This window comes from Podarcis muralis, chromosome 17, assembly GCF_964188315.1.
Source record: "Podarcis muralis chromosome 17, rPodMur119.hap1.1, whole genome shotgun sequence".
Lineage (NCBI taxonomy): Eukaryota > Metazoa > Chordata > Lepidosauria > Squamata > Lacertidae > Podarcis > Podarcis muralis.
In genome coordinates this window covers 27,290,444-27,304,985 of record NC_135671.1, presented here as the reverse complement: position 1 = coordinate 27,304,985, position 14,542 = coordinate 27,290,444, and the positions used below count along the sequence as shown (strand labels likewise).

The 14,542-nt window shown below is 43.3% G+C and overlaps 2 protein-coding genes across 2 annotated transcripts in view; both read right to left on the bottom strand.

The window, feature by feature from the left end:
• Positions 1-14,542, bottom strand: part of ADAMTSL1 (ADAMTS like 1) — a 718,478-nt gene that overhangs the window by 75,823 nt on the left and 628,113 nt on the right. The gene's annotated exons all lie outside the window — the stretch shown is intronic.
• The window catches only part of DENND4C (DENN domain containing 4C), an 84,247-nt gene that overhangs the window by 58,346 nt on the left and 11,359 nt on the right, over positions 1-14,542 (bottom strand). Inside the window, exons 2-3 of the mRNA XM_028712948.2 lie at positions 2,819-3,142; positions 792-1,044 (exon numbers count right to left, since the gene is read on the bottom strand). Coding sequence (XP_028568781.2) covers positions 792-1,044; positions 2,819-3,123 — 558 coding nt within the window. The 5' untranslated portion in view covers positions 3,124-3,142. The remainder of the gene's footprint in view (positions 1-791; positions 1,045-2,818; positions 3,143-14,542) is intronic.

The window sequence follows — 14,542 nt, the reverse complement described above, 5'->3', positions numbered from 1 at the left end:
GTGGCCCCATTAGCTAAAGTGGTGCTTCAGGTTAAGAACAGTTTCAGGTTAAGTACAGACCTCCGGAATGAATTAAGTACTTAACCCGAGGTACCACTGTATTTGTGGTAAAAAAGGAAGGAAAAACTAGTTCTGCTCTGTCTTGTATGGTACAGTTTCAGGGACTCAGGCAAATGCTAAAATTCAACCCCACATCAATATGTTCTAAACTGGATTCTACTGACCCTGTGCCTACACTTCAGTAGCGTTATCTGAAAAACTACTTTGAAAAGGCGTTTTACTTTCATGTATATCACCACAAACACAGCAATATATTTGTTTTTAAGGCACCGGGGACTTTTGCAATTGGCTTATAACTCACAAACGAAGAACGCCAACAGTAAAATCAACTTCTTTCACTTCCACTTAAATAGCTCAGCTGTTATTCATGACAAAAGTAAAAGCTACTTTTTATCATTATAACACCAGCAGTCTTCCAAAGTTCAACTGTTCCCTCCTACCCTGTTCTTAAAAGAGAGAGAGAGAGAGAGAGAGAGAGTAGTTGGCTATCTCATAGATATGGATGATTCTGGCAGCAGAAGTGGAAGAAGGAAGAAATACAGAGCTGTGGAAAATGAGGTGACGCAAACTGTACTCAGAGTTAAGTACACTAGGTAAGAGTGCAATAAATACTTTTATTATTATTATTATTGAAAAAACATTTTTAGCAGAAGCAACAAGCCCCAAAAGCATTTCTGCCCCATCACCCCATTACAAAGCCAAATTTTCAGACGACAATGTATTAATCTCACCATGCCACAATTCAAATTCTTATCGACTTTGCAGAATGTATGAGGCGGGGTTTCTCCTTTGCTGGTTACAATGACGCAGATGTCGGTAACGGCCAAGGAGTTTTGGGGTCGCACGGGGGGAGCCCTCCGAAAGGTGATGAAGATTCGCTGGGAACTTGCCGAACTGTTGTTGACATTCGCGCAACGGCCGTAGGGAGTAGCCTGGATCACTTCACAGCCTGGGATCAAGCGTTCCTTCCCTTCGTATAAAACTCTGCAAGAAGGAAGGAAAAACGGACACTGGAACATTTCACACACACAGTACCAAATTATTTGCCAGTGCACTATTATAGAATTCTATACCTTTCTCAATAGGATCCCTTTCAAGCACAAATAATGGTTCTCAAAACAACGAATACCAAAAGAATTCCCACTGACTGCTGCTTTTCCGTGAAGACGGTTTTGCAAAGAGCATGGTGGAAACGAGAGAGATGGGCGATATCTGGCTTTCAAGCACATAGTGATAGATCACCGGCTAAGCATCGTAATTTTGCCTGTACCTGTTTTTGTGATACGCTGCCTCTGCGTGAGGCAGGAGAGAGCTAAGCCGGCAGAGTTAATGGGGGCTGCAGGAATCGAGAGGTGGCTTCGTGATTTTCCTCACATTTTGTGTGTGTGTGTGCACATTATGGTTTGCTATATATTGCCAGGCGAAAAGAACGATGAAACTGATATCACAATATGGATTTCACACCAGGATTTGGACGATACCGTATTTTTCGCTCTATTAGGCGCACCGGACGATTGGACGCAACTAGTTTTTAGGGGAGGAAAACAAGAAATAAGAAAGCTATGCAAAACATCCTGAGCTAAGAGGGAGCGCTCCTCCATCTTCGCTCAGGAAGCTTTGCAGGGCTACCCCTGAAGCCAGGAGAGCAAGTGGGATCGGTGCCTGGCTTCAGTGAAAGCAAGCCTACTGGCTTTCCACTCACAACAGCCACGCGCTCTTTAAAGGGAACACGGCTCTTGGGGGCTTTTCTGGGAGGTGGGGGAAGGGCAGCCCTTTTCCCTCCTCGGGAAAAGCCCCCACATGCTCCACGCGGCTCTTTAAATGGAGCGCTGACAAAGCCTCCCGCCTGCATTCACTGCATAAGACGCACACACATTTCCCCTTACTTTTTAGGAGGGGAAAGTGCGACTTATAGAGCGAAAAATACGGTATATCACCCAGCCCCAGCACACATCATGACACACAACATCACCAAAGCGCAGCTTCTGATTGGCCTCCTGCAGCCAATCGGAAGCCGCAGAAGCCCCATCGGACGTTCGGGTTCCAAGGAACGTTTGCAAACCGGAACTCACTTCCGGGTTTGCGGCACTCAGGAGCCAAAACATCCGAGTACCAAGGCGTTTGGGATCCAAGGTATGACTGTACTTGCATTCTATCAAACATGTACAGTTTTGGATAGGACAGACTGCCAGGAGTTCAAATCTTGAAGGTCTTTTTTTTTTTTAACGCAAAACCACAGTTTTATCTTCCACACTGATGCAGCTCAAGAACTAACAGGTCCTTTTCCGAGCGTACGTTTCCAAGCACAATTCAAAGTGTTGGTGTTGACCTTTAAACCCCTAAACGGCCTCGGCCCAGTATACCTGAAGGAGCGTCTCCACCCCCATCGCTCTGCCCGGACACTGAGGTCCAGCACCGAGGGCCTTCTGGTGGTTCCCTCATTGCGAGAAGCAAAGCTGCAGGGAACCAGGCAGAGGGCCTTCTCGGTAGTGGCGCCTGCCCTGTGGAACGCCCTCCCATCAGATGTCAAAGAGATAAACAACTACCTGACATTCAGAAGACATCTGAAGGCAGCCCTGTTCAGGGAAGTTTTTAATGTGTGACATCTTAGTGTATTTTTGGTCTTTGTGGAAGCCGCCCAGAGTGGCTGGGGAAACCCAGCCAGATGGGCCATGTACAAGTAATAAATTATTATTATTATTATTATTATTATTATTATTATTATTATTATTTCTGTTTTCACCGCAACACTGCTCACCCGATGTCCGTAAGAGGCGGTTTGTCCCTGCTTCTCTTGTAACAGAGAAAGAGCTCCGGACTTTTGAGACTCCCATAGTTCAGGTTGGCCTGAAGTGCTGTGGGGGTTGCTTCGACACAGGTGTATCCCTCAGGAACGGTTTCTCCCGCTGACTTGATGATGATAGCAAGATCTGTGATGGGAGCTTTGGGGCCAACCGACTTTGTTTCAGAGCGATTTACTTCTTGGTCCAGAAGCGTCGACGTATCTGTGAGTCCGGCCACTACGAAATAGTCCACGACTCTTGGGCCTTTATCCTCTATCATAATTGTGCTGGGGGGATTCCTGCAAAAGATGGATGGAAATCAGGTTAAGAACCATCTTTTCAAAAACAAAAACAAAACGTAATAATTATTCCAGGCACACATGATTTTGAATGAAGATGGTAGGTCTCTTCTAATTGCATAGGTAAGAGAATAACAGGAGAGTCATTTATTACATGAATCAACCCTTAAGGCGTGTTCACCATCCCAAAAGAACCTAGAGCATGGGTAGGCAAACTAAGGCCTGGGGGCCGGATCCGGCCCAATCGCCTTCTAAATCCAGCCCGCAGACAGTCCAGGTATCAGCGAGTTTTTACATGAGTAGAATGTGTCCTTTAATATAATAATAATAATAATAATAATAATAATAATAATAATAATAATAATATCTTTATTGTCATTGCCTCCTCTCGGGGACAACGAAATTACTTGGCTGCTCCATCCACCCAGGTAGGGCACTCCACACAAAATCAAAACAACTACAAAAACACTAATTAAAACAATACAGTATAATACAGCAAGGAATATTAGATGACTTTTATTTAAAATGCAGCTCTGGGTTATTTGTGGGGCATAGGAATTCATTCTCCCTCCCCTTCATAATATAGTCTGGCCCCCCACAAGTTCTGAGGGAGAGTGGATCGGCCCCCTGCTGAAAAAGTTAGCTGACCCCTGTCCTAGAGGATGCCGGTGGTGAGATTTCTGTCAGCAAGGGTGCCGGAATTCTGTCTCTTCTAATTTTATTCCACCCCACCCCCCCAAAAAAAAATCCATATTCTGAAAGCATGCATTTTCATCTCTTTTGGTCAACAACAACAACAAAAGGTGGGGAGAGGAGGAAGAGAAGAATCAACCTGAACTTATACATTAAGCTGAGTTGCATTAATTCAGATCATTGGTCCATCTATCTCAGAATCGAGATCACAGGCAAATATTTGCTTGGGGGTTGAACAACAGAGGAAAGGGTTAAGAAACCTTTTGTGCTCTGACACCTGAGGCTTCTTAACCCTCTCCACTGTTGTAAAAAAAGGTTATATATGTATGCCACTACAGTAGCCCGTGTTTTTTTTGTTAGCCCAAAAATGGAAAATGGGTGAGGTCCAAACCAAAGAGGAATGGCAACTTAAACTGATGGAATATGCGCAGCTTGTGGATCTAACTTACAGAATAAGAGACTAAGCAGAACATTATTTTAAAGGAGATTGGGAAATGTTTATTGAATATATGGGGAGAAATTGTGTACACTTGAAAACGTTGGCAGTGTTAAGATAAATCCAACGGTGTAAATAAGTTTTGATGGAAGTAATAATGGAATAGTGAATGGTTTAGTTTATATAAAATATGCAGGGATTTATGCTACGCAAAATGAAGCATGGAAAGAGAAGAAGGGAAGTCATTAATATTTTAAGGTTGTTTAAATGAATATTCTAAACTGTAAAAAGAAAAATAGTATGTGTGTGTGTATAGAAAGAAACCTTTTGTGCTTCTTCTAACCCTTCAAATTGCAGCAGCACTTGTTTTAAAACCACATTAAAAATATTCACAATAATTTATGCAATTTGTTCTTCTGGCCTGAAACCAGAAGTCTCTTAACCGATTTGCGGTTAACCGCTTTGCCCTGTCCAACCATCCCCAAAACTGCTATGCTGCATAGAGGCTACTGTCAACTTTTAAACATGAATGAATCTGGAATTATTCTAATCCTTGTAGGTTTATCCATGGTGTCTCAGAAAGCAGGCATCTGAAACTCTCAGAAATAAGTCTTCCGTAAAATCTACCATTCCCTCTGCTTCTCTTCTTCGTGATCTCCACCTCTAATCTCAAAACCCCCTGTAATACCGCAAGTTATCAGATTGATGCTAGAGGCTCTTATATAGCTCTTGTCCAAATCTATGACTGCTAATGCAAGAAGGGACTCATCTGAACAATGATTTAGAAGAGCAAGCATCAAATAAAGGAACTGTTAATGCAAGGAGCCTCTCTTCTAGGAAAGCCCTGATCTATAGGTAATGTAAAGGTAAAGAACCCCTGGTAGGTTAAGTCCAGTCAAAGGTGGCTATGGGGTTGCAGCACTCATCTTGCTTTCAGGCCGAGGGATCCGGTGTTTGTTCGAAGACAGCTTTCCGGGTCATGTGGCCAGCAGGACTAAGCAGCTTCTGGCGAAACCAGAGAGCATGGAAACGCCGTTTACCTTCCCACAGCATCGGTACCTATTTATGTACTTGCGCTGGTGTGCTTTTGAACTGCTAGGTTGGCAGGAGCTGGAACAGAGCAATGGGAGCTCACCCCGTTGCACAGGTTCGAACCGCCAACCTTCCTATCAGCAACCCCAAGAGGCTCAGGGGTTTAGACCACAGCGCCACCCGTGTCCCTATTCCTGATTTATAGACTGGGTTGTCACTGGCTTATTGCTCTCTTTCAAAACACTACAACCAGGGGACATCAAGACCCAGCATGTTATAAAACTGAAGATTCCCTCCCACATTCAAACATACAACTGACTGTCAAGTTTTGTGAAGAAGAAGAGGAGTTTGGATTTGATATCCCACTTTATCACTACCTGAAGGAGTCTCAAAGCGGCTAACATTCTCCTTTTCCTTCCTCCCCCACAACAAACACTCTGTGAGGTGAGTGGGGCTGAGAGACTTCAGAGAAGTGTGACTGGCCCAAGGTCACCCAGCAGCTGCATGTGGAGGAGCGGGGAAGCGAACCCGGTTCACCAGATTACGAGTCCACCACTCTTAACCACAACACCACACTGACTCCAGTGTGACATCAAAAGCAGCGACTTTTCTCTCAATTTATTCATCAAAAACTCCAGTAGGTTCAATTTATTCACCAAAAACTCCAATAGGTTCAAAGCACTGGTAGAATTAACCCATCAAGCATCGTGCCAACATCTAGCAAGAGATAATTAAAACATTTCCCTGCCTTATTTTTAGCACCCCTTTCTTCTGAAGACGTGAAAGAGCACCCATTCAGGTCTTTCTGCTTCTGCTGAGGCGGCCTCAACAGACATACCAAGGGTTATTTGGGCGGCAGCAGGGGGCAAGTCCATTCCTGCTTAACAGGAAAGATCTCCCTTGGCAGTTAATGCTCCTAAATTCTTGATAGAAAAGACATCATTCTTCTTTCACACAAAGCCACAGCCCAGGCCCTTCTATGGGATGCTCCCCAGTTGACTCCTCTATGTGTAACTGAAACATATGCATGTGTATGTGTGTGTAAGGTATTTTATTTACACACAAACAAACCTCTCAGTGAACAGGCCACACAGATAAGGAAGATTCATGCAACTGCGGTTGCAATATTTATAGATATATCATAACTAAATGGGCAAGTACCATAGAGACACAGAGGCCTACAAATGGGAACAAACATTCATCAGATTAGAACAAACAAGCCACTCCAGCTTCAAATTGTGAAATGACTGGCAGAATCCGAGACCAGGGAGAAGAGTCGGTGGAAGAAGATTGGAAAAAGTTTAAAGTCTACCTACAGAAATACTGTAAAATTAATGAATGTTAGAATGATGTTGGATAAGAAGTTAAGTGGTTTTTAGCTATAATGCTATAAGGAATATGAAAAAATGGATTATTAATAGGTTAAAATTTAAGGTTAAAATATTTTACGATTAAAGATTAGGAGAAACAAAGAGGGAAAGGATTTGCTGAATTAACAAATTGAATTGGAATACAAAAAAGCGAGGTGTGAGGAGGTCCGGGAAACAAGCAAATGAAAGATAAGTAATGGAAAGATGGAATTGTTTTTAACTATTTTTATTTTGTATTTTTCTTTTTTCTTTTTTCATTTTGTAATACTTTGAAAATCTTAATAAATATCTTTTTTTAAAAAACAAATTGTGTAAAATATTCCTTCAATAACTGTTGTTGTCATTTAGTCGTGTCCGACTCTTCATGACCCCATGGACCAGAGCACGCCAGGCACTCCTGTCTTCCACTGCCTCCCACAGTTTTGTCAAACTCATGTTCGTAGCTTCGAGAACACTGTCCCACCATCTCGTCCTCTGTCATCCCTTTCTCCTTGTGCCCTCCATCTTTCCCCACATCAGGGTCTTTTCTGGGGAGTCTTCTCTTCTCATGAGGTGGCCAAAATATTGGAACCTAAGCTTCAGGATCTGTCCTTCCAGTGAGCACTCAGGGCTGATTTCCTTCATAATGGATGGATTTGATCTTCTTGCAGTCCATGGGACTCTCAAAAGTCTCCTCCAGCACCATAATCCAAAAGCATCAATAACTACTAACATGTTTAATATCAGATGTGTGTGTGTGTGTGTGTGTGTATGTGTGCACAAAAGCTTGGACAGAGCAATGGGAGCTAACCCCGTCACACGGATTCGAACCACCAACCTTCCAATCAGCAAGCCCAAGAGGTTCAGTGGTTTAGACCACAGCGCCACCCAAACCTAGCAGTTTGAAAGCACGCCACTGCAAGTAGATAAATATGTACCGATACGGCGGGAAGGTAAATGGCGTTTCCGTGTGCACTGGCTTCCGTCACGGTATCCTGTTGCACCAGAAGCGGTTTAGTCCTGCTGGCCACATGACCTGGAAAGCTGTCTCCCTCGGTCTGGCTCCCTCGGTCTGAAAGCAAGATGAGCGCTGCAGCCCCATAGTTGAATTTGACTGCACTTAACCATCCAGGGGTCCCTTAATTTTCTTTTTATATATATTCAAATTTTAACCAAAGCAGCGGTATTTCTCTGCTCCAACATTGAGCTTATAGTTTCACCCCAATCCTGCCAGTCCTTTCCAATGCCCAACTGATGAGCGAAGTTATGACGAGGTAGCAAATGCACATTCTAAGAACCGGGATGGCTCCAAACACGGCCAACATGTCCATTCACAGCAAATACATATGCAGATTCCATTAACGTTATATTTCTCTGCAACAGAATAGCATGCAAAACCAAGTCTGCTTTCTCATATACAAAATGCTTGTTCCAGAGTATTTCTACACCACGTAGACATCTTCTCTTCTATCACTTCCTATTAAGACAACACTTGCTCCAACTTTTGTAACCTGGAAATAGGTTAACACTTGATTTACATTATTTAGAAAGGTAATAGCTTCTTATTAAATTACACTTAATTACCTCTTCCTAGTGAAAGCAAAACAAACTCAACAAACTGCTTCCAAGTGGCCCTATCAACGTGAGCACTGTGTGTGTGTGTGTGTGTGTGTGTGTGTGTGTGTGTGTGTGTGTGTGTTTATGACAAAAAGAGAGAGAAAGAGAAAGAAAATATTTGGAAATATCCATTATTGCACATTCCTTAAATCCTATAAGAGATACATTTTTAACAATTGGCATTATGTTCTTAATTATGCCACAGAACTTGGCTTCAAGTTATCATAATTCAGTATGCAGCAAAACTGCTAGCATTAAGCAACTGGTTGGACTTGTCTAGAGCAGCAGACTCCAGTCAATATGGAAATTCTTCAAGAAATGATACAATCCTCCTTCTCTTACCCTCACGGCAGAAGGGTCTAATTCTTCCCCTCCCCACTTTTCCCTCTTGCTCCATACATGAGAACAGAGTTGACATAAGGACTTGAAATTTCTTATGGGCTTTTTGCGTGAGAGAGAAAATGAACTTGTAATATCTGGATTTGAAGATTGACAAAATACTGGTTTATAGAAGACAGAATGGTTGGAACTTAAGGAATGAATATCGTATCTTCCTTTTCTTTATCTTCTTTTTCTTTATTTTCTTCCCTTTGTTTTCCTCTTCTCTCGATTTCTTTTTTTTTTTAGGTTTCTCCTTTCCTTGTCTTCCTCCTGATCTTGTTCTCTTTTAGACTAAGTAGCTGTTTTGTCTCGGTATATTACAAAAGGATACTTTGTAATGGGTATTTGGGGGGGGGGACACAGTCGTACCTCGGAAGTCGAACAGAATCCGTTCCGGAAGTTTGTTCGACTTCCGAAACGTTCAGCTTCCAAAGCGCGGCTTCTGATTGGCTGCAGGAAGCTCCTGCAGCCAATCGGAAGCCGCGGAAGCCCGTCGGACGTTCAGCTTCTGAAATAACATTCGAAAACCGGAACAATCACTTCTGGTTTTCAATCGTTTGGGAGCCAAAACGTTTGACTCCCGAGGCGTTCGGGAGCAAAGGTATGACTATACCTGCGTAGCCTCACAGCAGAGCACAAGCAAATTTAGTCTGAGGAAGTTACAATAACAACAAAGATAACAGTAATAGTTATTAGAGGACGTTATCAGGAAAACACATACATAACAAACAAACAAAATCTTCCTTCAATATAGAGGAGCTGTGGGAAAGGCCACAGTAACACAAGAAATGGTTTATTTTAAAAATTAATTCCCACTTACACCAGCAGTATCCTATTTCACTACTTGCTAAATGTTCGTAACACCGACTTTCACAGTTAACAATGACTTTCACAGCTGTCAAATGGAACGTATCTGATTCCACGGTGTCAAGCGGAAATTGAAGGAAAGGGCAATATTATCCCTAGGAAATGGGAAAAGTGACTACACCGAGTATTCATTGGAACAGCTGGTAAATATCCTAACAAGAACGACAATTTTCATTAGCATTTACTTTTTAATTGCAAACTTGACAGAGGTGAATTATCACTTCTTAAATTTAAGGTGTGATGATTCACCTCAATCAGTTTTTTTTGTTTTTAATTCATCTTCCCCATAGACTGTGCTGTACGCAAACCCCACTGACTCGTCAGACAGGTTTCAGCAGAAAATCTTGGCACTAAGACTTTATAAGTCAGCATTTTTTTTTAAAAAGTTCCTTTCCGGCTTTTTCATTAAATGATCTAACCTCTATTGCAACCAAAACGTTCCAATAGCGAAGGGCAACAAAGGGGAGACACCTGAGTCAGATCTACGAATTATCCTTCCCTGCACTTCCAATATTTACAAATACAACACTTCCTGGGTGGAAAAATGGCAGTCTCACATGCATCCTTAGGAAATTAGCAATGTGGCGGAAATTGAAATAAGGGAAACCTAAAGCATTGTTAGTGAGGTTTTATGCCCTCATACAGAGCTTTGGTAAAAACAACCACAAATAGGGCCCTCCAGGAAAGGGATCTTGGATCTTAATTACTGAAGAAAAACGGCTAAATATGCCGTCTATAATTGACGGCTTCTGCCAATTAGTGAGATGCAGTGTTAACTGTTCGTTCCCCCCTCCCAATGGCATTTAACTAGATGTTTGTAGTAACCAGCAATGTCTTTTGCTGACGTCATATGAGATACCCCCCTCCTCCCCCCAGGCACCTCCCACACCCTACAAAATTGGCCCTGAAGCTGGGAGAACCCCCTGAGCAGTGTGTGCAGGGGGGAGGAGGGGTCATTCCATCCAGCAATCTGAAATCCTTGCCCTGACGCAACGCTTGGAAGCGCACAACGTTGACTTCCTCCCCAAATCACTTGCATCCATTAAAGCAGCTTTTTTCTCCAAGGAAGACATGGTTCACCCCCTTCCTCAGTTAATCCCTACAGCAACCCTGTGAGGGAGGCGAAGAGGCTGTGATTGACTCCAAGGTCACCCACTGGGCTGAGGTCCAGCGCCAAAGGCCTTCTGGCAGTTCCCTCATTGTGAGAAGCAAAGCTACAGGGAACCAGGCAGAGGGCCTTCTCGGTGGTGGCACCCGCCTCCCATCAGATGTCAAGGAGCTTCACAATATTCCAAAATACCTGAAGGAGTGTCTCCACCCCCATCGTTCAGCCCAGACACTGAGGTCCAGCACCGAGGGCCTTCTGGCGGTTCCCTCGCTGTGAGAAGCAAAGCTACAGGGAACCAGACAGAGGGCCTTCTCGGTAGTGGCACCCTCCCATCAGATGTCAAAGAGATAAACAACTACCTGACATTCAGAAGTCATCTGAAGGAAGCCTTGTTCAGGGAAGTTTTTAATGTGTGACATCTTAGTGTATTTTTGGTCTTTGTGGAAGCCGCCCAGAGTGGCTGGGGAAACCCAGCCAGATGGGCAGGGTATAAATAAATTATTATTATTATTATTATTATTATTATTATTATTATTATTATTATGCACAGTGGGGATTAGAATCCTGATCTCCCAGGTGCTAGCCTGACACTCTAACCATTATACTACCCTGCCTTCCTAGAGTACTTCTGCTATGGGGCAACTATATCAAATTCCCCAGGTGCCAGGTACGTTTCACTACTGGCACGGGTCCAACAGAGACTACGTGAAGATTATGGCATTTATGTTTACTCTTTAAATTCTTTATTCCAGTTTGTCTGTTTTATTGGATCATAGTTGTATTCGAATGGTTTATATGGGCTTTTAAATTGTTTTAAACCCAGTTTCCTCAACCTTGGCCCTCCAGATGTTTCGAGACTACAATTCCCATCATCCCTGACCACTGGTCCTGCTAGCTAGGGGTCATGGGAGTTGTAGGCCAAAAACATCTGGAGGGCCGAGGTTGAGGAAGCCTGTTTTAAACCACTTAACTATTTAAGATCATAGGGTGACAAATAAGTAAGTTTGGAATGTCACTGTGCAACTATAGCAGGCAAAAAGCAGGATAGGAATGCCAAGAGCCACAAAAACTGCTACACGTGCAGAGTGACACATTCTTTCTAAAATGTTTTTCTTTCCTAGGAAAAAACCCCCTCAAAACAAGGTCTACAGAACTTACTATTATTTAGTATACATCTCTAGTTCTCTTCAGTTAAAAGCAACAACTCAGGGAAGTTTACAAAAGTGAAGCACAACAATTCAAAACACCCGATCCATTACTTTACATTTCTGTAAGCCAATACACCACAGTTTTGAAGCTGAGGTTGCAACTCCATAGCTGCTTGCCTGGGTGTAAGACCCATTTAATACAGTGGGACTTACCTCTGAGTAGACATAAGGAATGGTTTCTAAGTCCATCAAAACACCTGCACATCAAGGGTGCGCCCCCCCACTTATTAATAGATTTATAATCTCACAGATAAAATCAAGGAGAATAAAAATGACTTAGACCTTTGGAATTTGGGTGCAAGACCGTAGGGAGTAAAGCAAGATGGGAGAATGGAAATCAAACTTGCTTGTGTCCATAGTGAGAATTCCCAAATGTAAAAATGTGTATTTTTTTAGTTCTTTGAACCGCACCTCCCAAATTTACTTCTCTCTCCCCCCCCCCATCCCCAAATGGCAGTTATGGGAACCAGTTTCATTTTTACTTGATGATACTCTCATGTTTATGAAATGTTTATAACGTGAGTCAGGTTGGTTTCCACTGAATCATCACATCAAAATCTTCAAGCAAAGCAAAAAAGGAAAAGGGGGAAAAATCAGTGCAAAGAAAAATGCCAGCAAGCATTCATCTCTCTACCATCATGCCACAATATATGTAGCCACAACAGCTGTATGCAGCTTCCAGGACTCAGAATCCACATCCCCATATTGCCCAAGCAGTCCTAAAATGCAGTTTCCATTTGATATTTTAGCCAGCTTTCAAATTAAAATATTTTCCGAAAGATGGTATACAATAGCTGATATAATCAGCTAAAAGGGATATGGGTGGCGCTGTGGTCTAAACCACTGAGCCTTTGGGGCTTGCCAAATGGAAGGTTGGCAGTTCGAATCTGCACGACAGGGTGAGCTCCCACTGCTTCTGCCAGCCTAGCATACCAGCTAGAGTAGATAAATAGGTACAGCTGCAGCAGGAAGGTAAACGGCATTTCCATGCGCTCTGGTTTCCATCATGGTATCCCATTGCGCCAGAAGCAGTTTAGTCCTGCTGGCCACATGACCCGGAAAGCTGTCTGTGGACAAACGCCGGCTCCCTCAGCCTGAAAGCAAGATGAGCGCCGCAACCTCATAGTCACCTTTGACTGGACTTAACCGTCCAGGGGTCCTTTACCTTTACCTTTTTACCTATGGTCAGCTAAAGGTAATCTCCAAAGTCAAAACCTATTTGGACCATTTCCCCCCATCTAGCAATAGTGCATTTTCAACTCCATCGAACCTGGCAGTACATTTAAACCACGTGGGTGGTTATTTTTCTATTACACATTCTATTACCAAGCCAGGAGGAAGAAAACTAACAAGTTACCAGGCTCATTTCTGCATATTAGACTCCTGCACAGAAAAGATCAAAGGTTTGCAGCAAACCTTTCCCATTTTGCTGGACTGTTCACAACCACGGAAAAGAAATCTTACAATGCCAAGCCTTTCCTACTCTCACTATTACTAGTGTGTTTCAAAACGATGTTATGTTGAGCAAACCATTTGCTGTTTGCGAGAAGGAGTGTGCAAACACTATTGTTCCCAGTTAAAGTCATCAAACTTGATATACTTGTGAAGCAAGATGAGCAGTGTTCGAAATTAGCCAGGTGCTAGGTGCATTTTGCACCTGGCTATAAGAAGATGCCTGGATGCTAGGATGGTGCCTGACGTCTCCACACACTTAATACCCCACCCTGTATATTTCTGTTATATTTTATCTGCACAATCAGAACGAATTTCAGGAACCAAAAGGCTTTTTCTGTGCAGCCTGAGCAGGAGCTGAAAACAACGTTGTAGTTAATTGTTGTTGCTTGTCGTCACTTACCCCACGCTGATGCCCTGCTCAAAGTTGTGGAGAATATTATGGCAATAAATGGTCTGTGTCACCGTTACAAAAAAAGAAGTTGGATTAGGCCAATATATATGTGAACTTTCCCTGAATCAAGTGACTTTTCTTCAAGTTCTCAAAGCTCTTAACCTAGCTCAAGGTTGTCCTCTGAACTGAAAATAAGACACTGGATCAGTCTTGCGCCAAAATGGCAACTAGGCGTTCCATTTTGGCGACTGTAACCTTGGTTAGAAGGGACGTGGGTGGCGCTGTGGGTTAAACCACAGAGCCTAGGACTTGCCGATCAGAAGGTCGGCGGTTCGAATCCCCACAATGGGGTGAGCTCCCGTTGCTCTGTCCCAGCTCCTGCCAACCTAGCAGTTTGAAAGCCACCAGTGCAAGTAGATAAATAGGTACCACTGCAGCGGGAAGGTAAACGTCGTTTCCGTGCGCTGCTCTGGTTCGCCAGAAGCGGCTTAGTCATGCTGGCCGCATGACCCGGAAGCTGTACGCCGGCTCCCTTTGCCAATAAAACGAGATGAGTGCCGCAAACCCAGAGTCGGCCACGACTGGACCTAATGGTCAGGGGTCCCTTTACCTTTTAACCTTGGTTTAAGGAGCCACTTGGCACCTAGCTTATATACCAGAGTTTCTAAAACTGAAGATGAGTACTAGAACATGACGTGCAAACACACAAAAACAACCCACACACCAAAGAAACTCCGAACCCTACAATGTAAAAGCCATAGGAACGCAGAAAAGCTACAGTATTTTTTTCTTTATGGAAGTAACATCAAGACGCAATTGCAAATCATTCTGACACCGTTTTCTTCTGTGTGTCAGAGGAGCCT